Here is a 16,447-nt window from a genome sequence, read left to right as displayed (position 1 = left end):
ATTCACTGTTCTTGCTAAGGCTTCTGGTCAACAGTAGGCTATTAATAGTTAAGTTTTTGGGAAGTCAAAAGTTATACACAGGTTTTCGAATGTATGTGTGGGGGTCAGTACACCTAAGACCCACACTATTCAAGGGTTAACTATACATCCAAATAGAATCCTCTGGCATCTAAAACTTCTAACAGTTTAAGGAAACCCAGATTTGTCTGTTAAGTAGCATTAACAGATCTTAATTAAAAAGGAGTTTCATCTATAGTTTCTCAGCACTAATTAATGAATAATGTTGAAAATAGGAGCATTAAAAAAATTATATGCTCTCCTTCAAAGTCTCATAAAACTGACCTAAGTATTCATTTTCATAAGGTAGTATACATACGTCATATTTTCCAAGGTTTGGCTTTTGTTTTCCTGCTAAAATTTTTAAAGCAGTTGACTTTCCAATTCCATTAGTTCCAACTAATCCCAAAACTTCACCTGGACGAGGGATAGGCAACCTGTCATAAGTATACAAAAAAATAATAAAACTTGGACTTGGGCAGAAAAAGCTACATCATATTAGGATCATGTATTTTAATGCACGTGCACTCCACACACATTCATTAATAAGCTAAGAAATATATGCCAGATATTATTGGCTATTAGAAAAAAAAGACCAGCCAAGATTAACTGTTAATTGTTAGAAATGCATCCATGACCAATATTACTCCAAATTTTATTTTTCAATTTTCATTCAAGTCCATTCTAAAGTAATTCTCTTTTACATATAAGGCTAAGTTTTAATGTATAACCAAATGCTCTGGTACAAAATTACATAGCAGGTGCAACCTCACACTGTCTTTTTTTTTTTTTTTTTTTAGCCTGCCATTTACTTACAAGGAGAAAAGTGCCACATCAACCAGAAATATTCCACTTCATTCTCCCTGTTGCAGTAGGCTCTTTAAAGCTGGCAGGTTGAGAAATACCTTTTTATTAGTAAATCTAGACTCCTAGATTCGAAATATCAGTGTTCAGCAGAAATTAAAAACCTCAAAGAACTCCTGTGATTTATTTACAACGTATGTCCAAGTTCAGAGTAATATTCTCTGTAGATGAGATTAATAGGTAAATAAAACTGAGAACAAGTTCCCTTAAAAGTTATTTGGGGATAAGGGTATTATTAACAATAGTGATTCTCAACCTCACTTGTATATTTGAATCACCTGGGAGCTTTTACGACTTACTGAGGTCTAGACTCTATCTGGGGATATGATATAATTCAACTGGACTGAAACCAAGGTATTAGTTTAAAAAAAAAAAAAAATACCAGGTAATTCTAATGTTAGCCAGAATGAACCACTGACATATACAGCTTGATTCCATATGATGTTATAGTTTTGCATTTCTCTTTAGTGGATGGTTAATAACTTTTCCCATTTTTATATTTCTCTGAAAATTTCAAATGTATTTTACTTTTGACTGAAGTAGAGAGGAATGCTGACTTGAAAATATACCTGTGAAGTTTGAAGGCATTGGCACAATATCGATGTGTTGTTTCTTTTTCCAAGTTGCTTGGTAAATTGACAATTGATAAGGCGCCAAAGGGGCATTTCTGTTATTTAAAGTAAAGAATTTTGTGTTAATTTTTAGAAATATACATATGACTGGGGCACCTGGGTGGCTCAGTTGGTTAAGCATCCAACTCTTGATTTCAGCTCAGGTCATGATCTCAGGGTCGTGGGACAGAGCCCCATGTTAGGCTCCCCGCTAAGTGGGGAGTCTGCTTGAGATTCTCTTCCTCTGCCCTCCCACCCTCACATGCACTCTCTCTGAAATAAATGAACACATCTTAAAAAAAAAAAATCACACATATATATTTATTACATAGATATATAATATATACATATGACTAAAACAAATACGTTAAGAATTTTTTTTATAAGCAATCTTCCAAACGTGGGAATTATGGGGAGCCTGGCTGGCTGGCTGAGCCAGGAAAGCATGCGACTCTTGACCTTGGGGTCATGAGTTCTAGCCCCACATTGGGTGTAGAGATTAAAAAAAATAATAAACTTAAAAAAAAAAAACCCACCCAAATGTGGGAATTTCACAAGGATATAAAATACTGCTTCACTTTCTTTTCTTATTTACTTAAAAAATAAAAGTTCCTTGAAGGCAAGAATCATATTAACGAATTTTCTCCCTTAGTGACTGGCATATTTTTATTAGACTTCAAATGTTTTTAATACTTACTGAAACACTTTATAAAAATTGATGTTTTTTTTTCTCTTTGTTTTTTTTAACATTATTAGATGAGGCTAAGAGGCAAGATAAAACATGGTTACTGAGTATATCATTCCATATTCAGTTGATGACAGATGCTGTCTCACTACTTCCTTCTTCCTGTCTTTGTATGCTTTCTTTTCTACTTTGTAGAGTCCTTTAAGGTCTTTATGGTTAAGGTTTAGTTAGGCTTAAGGTTAAGTCTATTATGGACTGTACCTTTTTTTGGTCTATTTATGTCCCATCAACAGCTAGCATAATATTTGCACAGAGCAAGGATTAATGTCTTTCCACTGTAGTTTTTAACCATCTTGTATGAAAAAGATGCTTTATATTTCAATTGAGTAAACTCACATTAAAAAAATTCTTAGAAAAACATACTCAAATAACAGTTGATTATCAATCAGATAAATGTCCAAGGAACAAGAATGGCAAGAATTGGAAGGTTATATAAGAGCATCAATGTGATCAGAAAAATTTCTCAGAGAACTATAAAGGTACATTCAAAGAATAAAACCCTAGATTAGAGATGTGTTCAGCAGAACTGTTTAAAGACCTGACGGAATCAATTCAAAAGTCTCTGTAGAAAAAGATTTGAGTGAACTCCCATTTTATAAGTTATAAGAACACAGAGAATTAAAAAACAAAAACAAAACTCTTGTATTCTAACAATGTAATTACCACCCTCTAACCAAAACTATTAATTCTTTACATAAGATAGATTTCTGCCAGTGGAGTTACCTCCATTCACACAAATTTTCTATTATTCTATCAATGTACAAAAAATGTTTATAGGCTGCAAAGTAATCTAAGCTTCTTTAAATCTATAAGGAAAAAAAAATCCATACTGTTTCATCTATGAGGGGCAGTTTGTAAGTATCTTAGTGTTCAGAGGGTATATACTACCCCCACCCCCAGAGTCATCACATCAGTATCTTTTCAGCCACTGAAGTATACTGCAAATCTGGTATCTCATTTTGCTACAGCAGTAAAGAAGAAAACAGAGTAGAAGATAATATATTGTTCAAAATCAGATCTCCAGCACCTGCAACACTGACAGGCACATAATGAGATTAGTAAATGTTTGCTGGCAGTAATGTTTCCTGATTATATTTTCAAAACAAGGTACACTTTTATGTACCAATGAAATCTTTCTGGATACTTAACTAAGGATTCAGAAACCAATGTAAAATACACATAAGCCTTATTAAAATCAGTTAACAGGGTGGTATCCATACTCTGGTAAAGTTCCTTTCTAAAAATATTATCTACAAATAAAAATATGTAAATTAAGAATGTAATGCACTGGTTCTTAAATATTGTTTATGAACTAAATTTAGAAATCTATCATTTTAAAGTTAAAAGCCCTAACCGAACTATTCGATGCAACAAAAACTAACTGAAGTATTTTGAAAAATTATACTACTGTGATAACACCAACAGAAAAATGTATAATATAGCAGAAGCACTTATGAATTAGGTTAAATTAAAACAATTTTGGCTGTATGCATTTCTATTTAAAAGGTGTGATTTAAAATTAAATACAGACTCGAAAGTGCTATATGTAATGACTCATACTTTTTGTATTTACGTTTCTAAGAAGTACTTGTAAAGACATGGGAAAGAATGTCCTTCTCATAAAAGGGTGAGGAAAAAAAGGATGAAAAAAGAGAAATTAATTTTGGTTAGAAATGTCTTTCCAAAGTTGAGTATGGCAAGGATAACTTTTACATAGGGTGGTTTAACTAGTTCAAAAAGCAACAATATTAAATATTATTGATAGAATACCATTTTCCTAAATTTGCATTTTTAATTCACTTTTTTTTTTTAAATTTAAAGATTTTATTTATTTATTTGACAGAGACAGCCAGCGAGAGAGGGAACACAAGCAGGGGGAGTGGGAGAGGAAGAAGCAGGCTCCTAGCAGAGGAGCCTGATGTGGGGCTCCATTCCAGAACACTGGGATCACGCCCTGAGCCGAAGGCAGATGCTTAACGACTGCGCCACCCAGACGCCCCATTAATTCACTGCTTTATACTTTGCTTCTTTAAAAATAGTTATAATGTATTCAGAATTTTCTGACTTCTTCTTCGGGTTCCAAATTTGAGCCCATAAATAAAATATCACTTACCTTAATACAAATACCACAACCAATACAAAGGGTTTCAGAAATCCATGCTATTTTGCTCTGGGGTGTAACCTCTATGCATAATTTTCCTGGCAAAGGAAAAGAGAGTTTAGTTATTTTCCCTGCCATTCTAATTTTCTGAACATTGTTATTTAGGTAATTCTGGTTCCAAATCTCCATACAAAAGCAGATTTTCAAAAACAAAGGCCACACAAAAAAATACAATTGAGATAATATCCTAAAAAAATCAGTGCTTTGTGGGGATTAATTTTAATATAATACATATTAATTTACTACTAGGGAAGAAAATATGCTCAAAAAACGATGGCAGATCCTGAAAGCTTTATTTTTAAATTTTTTTAAAAGTTTATTTACTTATTTAAGTAATCTCTACCCCCAATCTGGGGCTCAAAGTCATGGAACCGAGATCTATTAAGAGTTGCATGTTCTTCTTACTGACCCAGACAAGTACCTCCAAAACAGTTTTATTTTTAAGCTGTTTGACCTGAATATATAATTCACAAAATATGCCCTGGAAATGGTAATGTAGAGAAAGGAATATAATACACCAGCTAAATCAAGGAAACTCCGAAAAGGTATGTAGTCACCCAATATACACATGAAATTAAACTTGGCATTAGGGATATTAATAATGGAATTTCTAAATACTATGGTAGAATATAATAGATGACATCTAAAGTTTCTTTTAAGATTCAAAAAGCTTACGCCTCACCAGCACAGTAAAAGTAACAATTACCTTAACATAACCCTTAAAGACTACCAATAATTCTGGATTGTTTTAAATTTCTCTAATCTTGAAAATATAGCAAAATCTCATGAATTAGCTATTCTTCTTAAGTTATTCATTCTTGATTTTTAAAATGAGAATACTATCAAAAACAAATACATTGGTAGTCCTTTCTCCATGACTTAAAGTAACTACAGTACTTTTCCAAAACAGTAAGAATCTCAGTAACAAACTGATTTTATAGTCAAAATGAATTTTAAAAAATACTGGTAATAATACATATTCGTATTAACAAAAATAGGATCATTTAGTCACAAAGCAGTAAAAGAAATTTAGAACAAAATCTGGTCTTATCTCTATATTTTAAAGAAACTAATAGGAAATAAGTATATGCCTAGAGGACTATGAAGCCAATTTATTTAAAACCTTCTCTTATCTTTAAATGATCCACAGAACAGCTTACCCATTCGAACCACAGGGCAGCTCTTTTTGCACTCCTGCCGACATTTCTTAGGTTTACATTTGTCGTGGTTGACAATAGCAATTCTCGTTAATTTATCCGCCATAATTCTAAGAAAGTAAGAATATCCAGCTCTTCTATTAAAGAAAAATTAACAAAGTTATGGCACAATCAATGCAATTAGTTAAGAGAAATGAGTCACAGGCATAAAAGCTAGAGATGAGAACATAAATTATCACTATCTTCAGATATGATTATCTGGAACTACTAAAAAAACAAGTAAAAGCAATAAAATAATTTAGTAAGGCTGAAAAAACACAATTTTACATATATACTACTAATCAGAAGATTTATATAAAAAAGAAAGATCACCATTTTCAATGGTCACAAAAAAAAAGGATCTAGGAATCAACAAAACTATATACATGTGAGGAAACTTTCAAACCATAACCGAGAAATATAAAAGACCTGAACAAATAGAATGACATACTGTCTCAGTTTTTATAATATAGAATAGTCAATACCAGAGATTTCAACCTTCCCCAAATTTATACATTTAATTCAATTTCAAAGAAAAAAACAAACAGACAAACCAAACCAAAAGCTCTTATGCAAAAAGAATGGCTAGGAAAAGGAAAAAGAACAAAGGGGATGTGGAAACTATACTTGATAGATGGACAAAATGATATAGTATCTCCACAATTAATACTGATACCAGTATCTGAAACAGTCAGTAAAACAGAATAGGAGCTGATGTGAAAAAGTAATACGTAATTAAGATGTTTATTCCCTCTCTCAAGTTAAGTATTACTTCATGTCTTATTTGACTATTAAAGATGCTAGTAATGGAAGTTATTATTAAGGTTGTGACCATGATGTTGATTAAGGGGAAAAAATAAAAACTACATTTCTCTGGGAATTTGTAATATGGCCAAGATGAATTTTATGCTAATAGCATTAAAACGAAAAGACCAAGGAACTGTTTAGGTGTGGACTGTGCTCACTTTCAAAGCTTTTATAAGTCTTGATAATTACCAGTGCCATCACTTATGCAATTAAAGTTAAAGTGCACTTAAAAATCTTCTACAATATTGGACTTAGTGACAGACATCAATTTTCTCAGAATAGTGATTAAAGTTAATAATTCCAAAAACGATCTTAAAATTTCAGGTTAATCCAGTATGTAATGGCAGAACCTGAAGCCAAAAGACTACCCACTGACAAAGGCAATCTGTTGGCCTTTTCTATCAAGGACTGGGACAATCAATTCTGATTTTTTTTTCTTGACTGCTTCCCTTTGTAGACCTCTTTCTCACACACAGCAATACCATTAGGCTTAAAGAGGGATAAGACAGTATGTTCCTCAGTGCTGCTCCCAGACTATCTTATCTCATCCTCCTCCCTAAAAAGTCAGCTTTTGCCTCTCAGATCATCCAACTGCTTTAGTTATTCACTATCAGATCACCCCTTCCATTTGAAGACTTCTGCCCTTGGCTAAGTTTCACTCTCTCTCTTACAGCTCCTACCATAATTCTTGATTTCAGTATGTTCATAGATGATCTTTCTATTAACACCCTGTCTTCTTAGTTCAGTAACCTCTCTCCTCCAGTGATCTTTCACCCTCCCTCAATCCCTCATTCCTTTGGTGAAACCCTTGACCTTGTTATTACCAGTAACTGCAATCCTTCTATAACCTCCATTTCAAATACCCCATTCTCCAACCACCACTCCTTTCAGTTTACCCTTGTTGTACCCAACAATCCAATAATCTTTTAACTCCTCCATTCCTTAGATCTACTATCATTATCTCTAGATTCTACCACATTTCCACTGTTCCTCAGCTCTTGTATCTTCATGTCCCTCTGTACCCAGCTAAAATTTCTTTGTCAATCATTTATACTCTTAACTACAATCCTGGTTACATACAACTCTTCACCTGCACACATAAAGCTGAAAATGGTAGACAAAAAAGCAAAGCCATGCTGACTAGTGTCACCTCATGTGAACCCTCATGCCAACAAGCAATCACATTATATATATTTCCATGGTAAAGTCCACTTGCACACTAAAAGATGTCTGTTAAGGGGAATATTCTAACAATTCTATCTCCGGTCTTTCACATCATCAATTATTCTTTCCATTGGCTCGTTCCTATCAGCATTCAAACTTTCTATTATCTGACCCCATCTTTTCCCATTGCCTTATTTCGCCCTCCTTTCACAGCAAGACTACTTAAAAGAGTTGCCTATAGTCAGCGTTCCAAATTTCTATGTATTTTTTCTGGACTCCATTTCAGACTTTAGTGCCCATCATTCCATTAAAACAGCTTATCAGGTCATCGCTACTCTACACATGAGTAAAGCAAATAGTTAATTAACGGTTCTCAATTCACTTGAACATCTACTGCACCTGACACAAATTATGACTTTTTCCTAAAGATAGAAACCCTTTCTTAACTTGGTTCTGGGACACAGCACTAATCAGGTTTTCCTCCTATTTTCTTGGTCACTTCTTCTCATCTTCTAGGCTACTGAAAGTTGAGAGGTGCTCTAATACTCGGTCACATTTTTTATCTATATTCATTTTCTAAGGTATTCTATTCTGATCTCATGGCTTTAAATTCTATTCATAGGCTGCTAACTCCCAAATTTCTATCTCTAGCCAGGATACCTCTCCTAACCCTAAATTTGTGTATCTATCTACCCGACTACCCAACATCTCTTCCTAAAGGTCTAACATGCATCTCCGAAACTGAATTCCTGAAGTCTCCACCAAAATTTGCTTCTCTAGCAGTCTTGCCCATTCTGTTATAGTACTACTCCAGTCTTCCATTTACTCAAGCCAAAATCCTTGAAGTTATCTTTTACACGCCACAAGAGCAAATTCTGTCCAATTTACCTTCACGAATCTGACCACTTCTCATCACTCTGGTCTAAGTCACCATTATTGCTTATCTGCATTACTCTAATAGCTCCCTATCAGGTCTCTCTGCTTTACTCTTACCTTCCTTCTACTCTGACTCTTTAGTGTTCCTTCTCACTACAGAAACCAGGATGATCCTTTTTAAGTGTAAGCCAGATCATGTCACTCCTCTACTTAAAAGTCCTACAATGGCTTCCCTACTCATTCTGAGTAAAAGCCAAAGTCCTTAAAATAACTAATGAGGTACTGATCAGCCTCTATTACTTTCTGATATCATCTCCAACTCTTCTAGCTTTTGTTCATCTTGCTCCAGCCACACTGGCTCCTTGCTGTTTTTAGCACACGTCAGACATGTTCTTGTTTCAGGGCCCTGACATTTTCTATTCCCTCTGCCTGTAATGCTATTCCCCCTAGTGAATTATAAGGCTCATTACTTCAGGTCTTTAATGTTTACTTCTCAGTTAGCCTTTTCTAGCTATACTACCAAAAAATATACCCAACCGCTTTTCTGGTTTTTCTTCTAATTTGCTTTTTCTCTTTGGCTCTTCCTACTATACTGCACAGTATATATTTCATATGTATGTGTACATACGGTTTATGTACATATTTATCGTGTCTATATACATGTATTTATATACTCTTTCTCTCTACACACAGTATTTTTCCCAACCCAAGTAAAAGATACTCCATCATGAGGGCAGGAATTTCTTGTCCGTTCAGCCCAGTGGCTAAACTAGTGCCCTGTACATCATAAAAGCTCAAATATTTCTGTTGAATAAATGAGAAAATGAATTTAGTTATAGTAAATAATTTCTTATAGGTTATAGTGACTTCAGAAATATTGTCGATTATTTCATAGTGACTGCTATCTGCTAAAGTATATAAAGAAAAAAAAATCACCCAAGTATTTATGTAATAAATAGAATTATGGTAACTAACAGATCCACTCTACCCCCTTAAAGCCTTTAAAAACTGGTCCAGTTTTCATAAAGACTGGAAGAGAAAGAAATTAAATGACTTCTGAATTGCTACAAAAAAGCTTTCACTCTAAGTGACAACTCTCTGAAAACTGAAGTCTTTAGTTATTAAAATAAAGCTGGACACCATACAAATTACCTGGTGAGTGAATGTCATGAAGTCCCTTCTAGAGGATAAATCTTTTATCACAAAATTGCTGATGCTAAACTTTATTTCTGCCAGACCACTAAAGTGTTTCATCTGATATCTCAAACCATTTTAAAAACCAAGTGACTGAAAGAGATGACTTACAGAAAAATTAAAACATACCAGAGATGATTAATAAGCTGACCTGTATAATAAACAGTGGTAAATTATAATGCATTTAAGAATAAGGAATATCAATTCTTTGTAGAACTGTTACTTGTGTGAACAATAATGACTAATATATTATTTTCAAGAATTGGGGAACAGGGATCCCTACTTTCTTTTTCAATGAGATACAGCACAGTAAATCTGCCGGAGGGCGGGGAGATAGTAACAGACTCCTGGAAGTGAAGAGGAATTTGAAGATATTTCAGATCTGAAGACAAACTGTGTTCAAAATACGTACTCAATGTCCCTCACTGTCATTCTTCCAGCTGGGAGGAAAAAAGGAAGTGAGAGGCATTATGGAAAGCATTTTCAGTCTAAGACCAAAATTATTACAACATCATGTGAAAGCATTTAAGACTGCTGTGAACAAATAATGCCTGATATCACATAAAATATTCCAACCTACGGTTACTGTAGGTTATTAGTGTTATACAACATGTAAGTTGTGAGTGGTGCACAACTCTTGATTTCAGAGTCTTAAACTGAAGACATTTAAAAGGGACACCCAGTTAATACTTTTTTTTCCTCTCAGAAATTGTATTAAATGTTCTTCCTAAGAAAATGCTTTTAATGGCCATAACAAGATTTTTAACACGAAAAAAATACCCTTTTGGTACAAATACAGGTAAGAGCCCTTGGTTAACATTGACAAAGCATTACTGTCCGGTAGCTGACATAGTACGAAAGTTTTCAGTATATGAGACAAATGTATTACATGAGAAATGCAACACAACTACCATTATCATAAATGCCTAGCTAGCAGTCTCTGTGGAAGAGAGGGTAAAAAAACCGACAACAAAAAACTCCCCAGCATAACCTCTCCCACACCCCTCCCCATTGTTTTGACAGTTATTTCTCACTCTTATGGACTTTACCACACAAAAAAGAGAAAATAGGCTTATGTAGTTTATGGGATGTGGAAATTGGCTTTGGCCATCGTGTTTACAAGATAGGAACCGCTGCGCTCCTGATCTCATGCAGTTTATATAAAGACAGGGAAAACAAGTAAGTCACCAAGAAGAAAAGTGCCAAGTGCTAATAAAAGCGCACCAAAAAGCTACAGGCGTTGAACTGGGAGATTACTTGGGATAACCGAATACACGGGGCTCTACGAGAAAAGTAGAGCGACAACTGTCCGTCATTTCTATAAAGACGGGGAACGGATAAGAAGGATTCGACTTCATGGCGGCAAAATGCCATGACTCATTCCATAATCACCAGAGAAGCCGTGGAAGAAAAGGCCACGACTTCCTAGAATCACATACGCACGTGTGACAGCATGTCCATTTTACTGCGTCAGGGTAAGGACGGGGGAAAAAGAGGATGCGCTAAGTTCTGAAGTCGCCTTCTCTGTAAGGTTCCGCGCTCGGGCAAGAGCGTAGTAAAGGGGGAGTGGAGACGGCGGAGTCTGGATCTCGGAGATGCATCTAAGTCCATTCTGGCAGCCCCTCCGCGGGTGGCGAGCAACAGTGGCCGAGTTACAGGTCAGCGGGAGCGGAAGAGCGACATGCCTCCATGCCCTCGGCGGCGCCCCCGCTCTAGCGGTTCCAGCTGTCCCTTCCGAGCCGGCTGCCACGCGCCGCTGCGTTCTCCGCCACCGACACCGGAGGCCTCACCAAAGGCTCTCAGAGAACGTTCCTACAGTCTTTAAATCGTGTGAGGCCTCAGCCAACGGCCAAACCCTCCCGGGCTAATCACGTACCTGGAGAAAAGGATCCCCTCGCGGAGGGGAGCTCAAAGGCCAAATCAGTTCTTCCTTTCACTTCTCACCCACACGGCGTGTTCTTACGGCCGCCGGCCAAAATGGCGGTGCTCAGCCACCGCCTCGCGCATGCCTTAGGGACGTAGTGCGCGCGCGCGACAGAGAGCGACAGGCGGAGCCCTGGAGTTGGTCCGGCAAGCCGGCGAGAACTGACGTCATTGTGCTGCGACTCCAACTTAATCTCGTTGGGAAAGCCGGGCTGTCCTGAGTGGGAGTGGCACGGAGCTGCTCTGTATCCTAAAGAGCTGGGTTGCGGCACGTCGGTTCTGTGAGCTGTAAGTGCGTGGGCTTTTCTCTCTGATGTGGACAATGGTTCTAGCGTAAGCAGACGCGTTCTCATCCCCATTTTCCGCTTCCGACCTCAAGGCTGCTGGAGAGCCATTGCCCATTCGAGCATTTCTAGCTGAGGTATCAAGCAGGACCAACAGAGTCTGGTCTAAATACTGCTGTTGATGGAGATCTCTCCTTGGCCTCAGCTCGTTCTTCAGTGGGTGGCCAGACACCCAGGCTTTTTCAGGCTCCGTGTTTTATCCACTTGGTGGCGTCCAGTACCAAGTCGGACAGTTGAATTCTGCTCCAGTGTAGAGATGAGCTGCCGTTTTTTTGGTTTTGTTTTTGTTTTTGTTGTTGTTTTTTGTTTTATTTGGTACAATTTGACGTTTTGGAACGTTTGACAACGACAGGATATTCAGCTTGTAGTGATGGTTACAGGTTTACTTGTCTCATCCTAGTCCTTCCTTAGCTTGCAGAAGGCAAATACTTTGGCTTACGACAGCACCTATTCATTCATTTGTTCATTCAGTAAATTGCTAATTTAGCATTTAAGCCTCAGGCCTTTCTGAACTTTATTAGAGTCCAGTCGTTCTGCTATTATTCAATGAGTATCAAGTGCTGTGTCGAGATTAGGAAACAACTGAGATCTAAAAGATGTCAAGGAGATGGTATACTGAACTACTGCCAGGTTTACCATAGCGTATATAATAACCATGTTCAGTATCTGTAACTTTGCACTACCTAAGCTGTTTTACGTATTGTTCACTATTGGAGATTTTTTTTTTCATGTCTGCATAGATTTACCAAGATTAAGAAAAGAAGTAAATTTGGGGTTTAGAATGGGTCGTTTATTAACTTCTATGCTTTGAAATCATTTTTCTGACGTTATCTTCTATGTCATGTAAATGGAACTTTTGACAATTTGTGGGGAGAAGTGATTTTTCTCTGTATCACTTAATGGATTATTTAAAACGGAGACCTATATATCTCATTGTGGTTTTGTTTGCATTTTTCTGATGATTAGTGATGTTGAGTATCATGTTTCTGTTGTGAAATAATCACGTTATGCCTATCAAAATGACTAGAATCAAAAAGACAAGAAATAAGTGTTAGCAAGTTTGTTGGAGAAAAAGGAACCCTTGTGCACTGTTGGAGGGAATGCGAATTGATGCAACCACTGTGGAAAACAGTATGGAGGTTCTTCAAAAAAATTAAAAATAGAATTACCTTATAATCCAGTAATTCCACTACTGGGTAATTTACCCAAGGAATACAAAAACACTAATTCAAAAAGATATATGCACCCCTGTGTTCACTGCACCATTATTTACCATAGCCAAGATGTGGAAGCAACACAAATGTCCATCAATATGTAAATAGATAAGGAAGTTGTGGTACACACACACACACACACACACACAGAGGATGAAATATTAGCCATAAAAAAGAATGAGGTCTTGCCATTTGCAACAACATGGATGGACCCAGAGGGTATAAGACTAAGTGAAATAAATCTGATAGAGAAAGACAAATACCATATGATTTCTCTAATATGTGGAATTTAAGAAACAAAACAGAAAAAAAAAACAGACTCTTAAATAAGGAGAACAAACTGGTGGTTGCTAGAGGGGAGGTGGGTGGGAGGATGGGTGAAACACATAAAGGGGACTTATCGTGGGGCACCTGGCTGGCTCAGTCAGTGGAGGGTGGGACTCTTGATCTCAGGGTTGTGGGTTTGAGCCCCATGTTGGGTGTAGAGATTACTTAAAAATAAAAATTAAAAAAAAAGAGTAGCGTTATTGTGATGAGGACTGAGAAATGTATAGAATTGTTGAATCATTATATTGTGCACCTGAAACTAATATATAACACTGTATGTTAATTATATTTTAATAAAAAAATAAATTATCTAATTTACATTCAAAATAAGTAAAATGGAAACTAATATTTACATATTCCTGGAATAAGAATATTTCAAGTTAACTTTTCTAAAGAAAAAAATTCATTTGAATTAAGAATTTTTACTCAGAGGGGAGCCCGACTGGCTGAGTTGATGGTGCGTGCAACTCTTGATCTTAGGTTTGTGAGTTTGAGGCTGATGTTGGGTGTAGAAATTACTTAAAAATCTTTATTATTTTTTTTAAGATTTTATTTATTTGACAGAGAGCAAAAGCAGGGGGAGGGGCAAAGGGAGAAGGAAAAGCAGGCTCCCCACTGAGCAGGAGCCCCATGTGGGGCTCAGTCCCAGGACCCTGGGATCATGACCTGAGCTGAAGGCAGCCACTTAACCAACTAAGCCACCCAGGCGCCCCTTAAAAATAAAATAAAAAAAAAAAAGAATTTTTACTCAAGTATAGAATTATACAGTATTATAGAATTATAGATCAAGTTGACCTCTATTACAGGTAAGGAAATAAAGCCCAGACCTGCCCAAAGTCTAGGCTAGTTAAAGGAGAGGGTGAAGTTAAAACACTGATCCCGTGCCTTTTGGCTACTATACTGTTTTGCACATCTTGTAAGTCATAATATATTTTAGAAACAAAAACTGAATTCCCAAGACTTTTTGATTACAGTCATTGAGTTATGTTACCTGCATTTGAGAAATAGTTGATTAATATCAAGGGTATATAAGTGATCTATTTTGCTATTAAAAATTAGTTTTTACCTTTGTAGAAGATGCTCAGATCCTGGTAAAATGTGGATATTCTTGTTTTCTACATAGAATAAAAAATGACCACACCAAACAAGACACCTCCTGGTGCTGACCCTAAGCAGTTGGAAAGGACTGGAACAGTACGGGAAATTGGGTCACAAGCTGTTTGGTCACTCTCATCTTGCAAACCAGGTAAATCAAAACAAAATAAAAAAGTTGTTTGTAATAACTACTTACAGTTTCCTTGTACTGTGGACTGATTTTAATATTATTTTTTTAGATGCTTTATTTTAATTCTAAAATAAATTTAATTGAGTTTTCATTTGTTAATATATCTGTTCCCAATTGCTTTACTAATACCCACTTCAATTTAACTGCATATTTCATAAGGTATCTTCTTTATCCTCCTCTATCTCTGCAATGATTTAGTTATTTGGTGAGCATTTTTAGTTGGCTATTTCTCTAGAGGGGATAAGTGGGTGATTCATTTTTTGAGTGATTGGGTATTCCTAAATAACTGTATTTTACACTTGGTTGGGATAGAATTTTTGGGTGGTAGTCCTTTTCTAAAAAATTTGTGGATACTATTTCACCGTTTCCTTTTTGTTACAAATAAGAAGGCCTAAACTTGTCTCTTTTGTTTTTCTTAGTGACTTTCTTTCTGGAAAGCATTTAAACTTTTCTATTCTTAAAGTTTAAGACTTTTGCCAGGATATGCCAAGATACATGTGTATCTTTTCTTATCTGTCTAACTTATAATTTGATGGGCACTTTCAATCTGTAGACTTAAGCTCAGAGAAAGTTTTTTAGCTTGAGGAACTTTAATTGTAATGTTATTCGTTTAATAGTCACTTTTCCTTTGGAAACTTGTTATTTACACATTAAGACTCCAGTAGCAATATTCCCAACAACCTCTTTTTTCCCCTTAAGATTCTTTTCTCTCTATTTTTATAAGTAATTTTTGAGGTATAATTTATTTACAATAAAACTTACCCTTTTTAGGTGTATAGTTGTATGAATTTTAACAAACACATATGATCATATAACCATCACAATCAAATATAGAATATTTCTATTATCCAAAGAAATTCTCTCATGCCCTTTTGTAGTCAGTCTTCTGCCCCCTTCCCAGCTCCTGACAACCTTTGATCTGTTTTGTATCCCTTTGGTTATGCCTTTCAGAGTGTAATACATCATACTCTACATAGCTTTTTGGGTCTGGCTCTTTCACTTAGTATTTGTGATTTTTTCCATGCTGTTACATGTATCAGTAGTTTGTTCCTTTTTATTGCTGATTACTATTCCACTGTATGGATGTACCATAGTTTATCTATTCACCAGTAAATGGACATTTAGGTTTGTGGTAACCAGCTTCCAAAATGATCCCAGTGATCCTTATCTTCTGGTATTCGTGCCCTTCTGTTGACCTCTCCTGCACTGTCAGGATTGGTCTCTGGAACTAGTAGAATATGGCAGAAGTGATAGTGTGTGATTTCCGAGATTACATTGATAAAAGACATTGTGCCTCTGCCTTATTCTCGTTTGGATCACTCACTCGGGGAAGCCAACTGCGATTTTGTGAGGAAACAGCAGACACTGTAGAGAGGTTTGTGTGGCACGGAACTCTGGCCTCCCGACAGTAGCCAGTGAAGAAATGAGACCTCTTATCAACAGCATATAAGCAAGCCATCTTAGAATGGATCCTCCAGCCCCAGTCAAAATTTCAAATAATTTCTTCAGATAACTTGACTGCAAAATCCTGAACATCCCTGAGCCAAAGTGCTCAGTCAAGCTCCTCCCAAATTTCTGTCTCATAGAAATTGTGAAAAAATGCATGTTTGGTGTTTTAAACTGCTAAGTTTTGGGGTAATTGTAATGCAGCAGTAGTTAACCAAGATTGCTTCCCAAAC

General features: G+C 36.2%; 2 protein-coding genes across 3 annotated transcripts in view; one reads left to right on the top strand and one right to left on the bottom strand.

Moving 5' to 3' along the window:
• The window catches only part of ABCE1 (ATP binding cassette subfamily E member 1), a 29,258-nt gene extending 17,567 nt beyond the window's left edge, over positions 1-11,691 (bottom strand). Inside the window, exons 1-5 of one of the 2 annotated variants that reach the window (XM_045798901.2) lie at positions 11,552-11,691; positions 5,599-5,732; positions 4,391-4,476; positions 1,491-1,588; positions 377-494 (exon numbers count right to left, since the gene is read on the bottom strand). In XM_045798901.2, the coding sequence (XP_045654857.1) occupies positions 377-494; positions 1,491-1,588; positions 4,391-4,476; positions 5,599-5,701 (405 nt within the window). In that variant the 5' untranslated portion in view covers positions 5,702-5,732; positions 11,552-11,691. The remainder of the gene's footprint in view (positions 1-376; positions 495-1,490; positions 1,589-4,390; positions 4,477-5,598; positions 5,733-11,551) is intronic. The other variant, XM_087866481.1, reaches the window with a different exon arrangement.
• An 89-nt stretch (positions 11,692-11,780) lies between these two features.
• The window catches only part of ANAPC10 (anaphase promoting complex subunit 10), a 92,149-nt gene continuing 87,482 nt past the window's right edge, over positions 11,781-16,447 (top strand). The window contains exons 1-2 of the mRNA XM_045798902.2: positions 11,781-11,886; positions 14,607-14,729. Of these exons, the coding sequence (XP_045654858.1) occupies positions 14,615-14,729 (115 nt within the window). The 5' untranslated portion in view covers positions 11,781-11,886; positions 14,607-14,614. The remainder of the gene's footprint in view (positions 11,887-14,606; positions 14,730-16,447) is intronic.

The sequence above is a fragment of the Ursus americanus genome, chromosome 13 (assembly GCF_024610735.1).
Source record: "Ursus americanus isolate L20-20 chromosome 13, mUrsAme1.1.p, whole genome shotgun sequence".
Taxonomy (NCBI): domain Eukaryota; kingdom Metazoa; phylum Chordata; class Mammalia; order Carnivora; family Ursidae; genus Ursus; species Ursus americanus.
This window is presented reverse-complemented; position numbering and strand designations above follow the sequence as displayed.